The sequence below is a fragment of the Cyprinodon variegatus genome, unplaced genomic scaffold (assembly GCF_000732505.1).
Source record: "Cyprinodon variegatus isolate N-32 unplaced genomic scaffold, C_variegatus-1.0 Scaffold619, whole genome shotgun sequence".
Classification (NCBI taxonomy): domain Eukaryota; kingdom Metazoa; phylum Chordata; class Actinopteri; order Cyprinodontiformes; family Cyprinodontidae; genus Cyprinodon; species Cyprinodon variegatus.
In genome coordinates, this window is record NW_015151072.1 from 86,217 (window position 1) to 87,642 (window position 1,426).

Genomic DNA, 1,426 nt, shown 5'->3' on the forward strand with positions numbered 1-1,426 from the left:
AAAGAGCAATTTTGTAGGTCTGCCATTTTTTTTTGTTTGACTATATAGGTTTAAGCTTTATTTAAAAAGGGTTTAATATTTGATACAGAGCACATTACAGCAGATTGCTAATTCAGCCTGTATCTCGTTAGCAGGTTATTAAATTGATGAAAGATTATTTTACAAATGAAACAAACAGTTTTAACTTTAAACGTATTAGATTAGTAAAATATATAGTATAGCATTTGTATTTTTAGCAACATCAAGACTTTACTTTGGCTTATATTCCTTTTTTATAATTGGTTTTATGCCTAACCCTGATCTTTACCCCCAACCCTAACTATTACCAGTATTTTCCTTATTCTGACCTGATTGTCAGGCTAACGACCCCCATTCCAGAGGGATGGACCTGGTCATCCGTTTCAATTTGCATGTTTTCTAAACAAAAACAAGGCTTTGTTGGGCTACTGTATAAAGCTTAGAACTTAACTCTATTCCTGACATTTTGAATTGAAAAAGCTTCCTGGATGGGAAGCAAAACGTCTTCAAACTTGGAAACAAAGTCCAGTGGATTGTTTTTTTTTTGCTTTTTTGGAAAAAAAAAATATAACAATAATTATTAATAAGTGTTTTTTTAGCTGTTTTAAATAAAGACCAAAGTTAAAATGTGATCCTAACCCTATTTGAACATAACCTTTAACCCTTATTAATGGATCAACCCTCCTACAAACATTGCTTGTATCCTTTCCTCTTCTTACGCCCCAGAGACAAACATGATGTTCTGAGTTTGACATTTATCATAATATATACTGACATTGATTTTAGGGGTGAGTATTGGCATGTGTGTTACATGATACATGGGTCATGATATATTATGACGATATTGCAATATTACTACATACTGCGATATTTTACCCAGCTATCAAAATGAAACTTATAAATAAAAAAAGCAAGTGCACAGCAAAAGGGCTCCACAGCGCCATCTAGCAGAGTGGCGGTGCAGCGGTAGCCCGTCTTTGTTCTAGGTTAAAAAAAAATGTTTTAATTGTTATTAGGAACTGAAAGATCGATATTATATAGGGCCGCCGAAAATCACGATATATCACCAAATAGATTTTTCCTACACCCTTAATAGATTTATAGCCCAGCCAAAGTAGAAGGTAAAGCTTCAAAGTTGAGTCCTAGTAAAAATGCAACATTTCACTCCGGCAGAGCAAACACCAATTCCACATTTGCACAATCAGTTTTGAATTTCCTTTATTAAATGTTGCTGGTAGCTATCTGATTTCTATTTCCCCTATTTGCTGCCATTCAGAACCTAAAGGATGAATATAAATAGTCTGGACACACGTTTCTTGATTGTATAAACGTGCAACTGAACTTTCAACTTAAAGTCTTTGGGAAGCGGCTCTTCCAACGGTTGCATTTTTCTGAATTCTCAGAAGGC

General features: G+C 34.4%; 1 protein-coding gene across 1 annotated transcript in view; it reads right to left on the reverse strand.

Moving 5' to 3' along the window:
- The window catches only part of gtf3c2 (general transcription factor IIIC subunit 2), a gene marked incomplete at its 3' end in the record, with an annotated part of 46,256 nt that overhangs the window by 10,263 nt on the left and 34,567 nt on the right, over positions 1-1,426 (reverse strand). Inside the window, exon 14 of the mRNA XM_015392997.1 lies at positions 955-1,000. Coding sequence (XP_015248483.1) covers positions 955-1,000 — 46 coding nt within the window. The remainder of the gene's footprint in view (positions 1-954; positions 1,001-1,426) is intronic.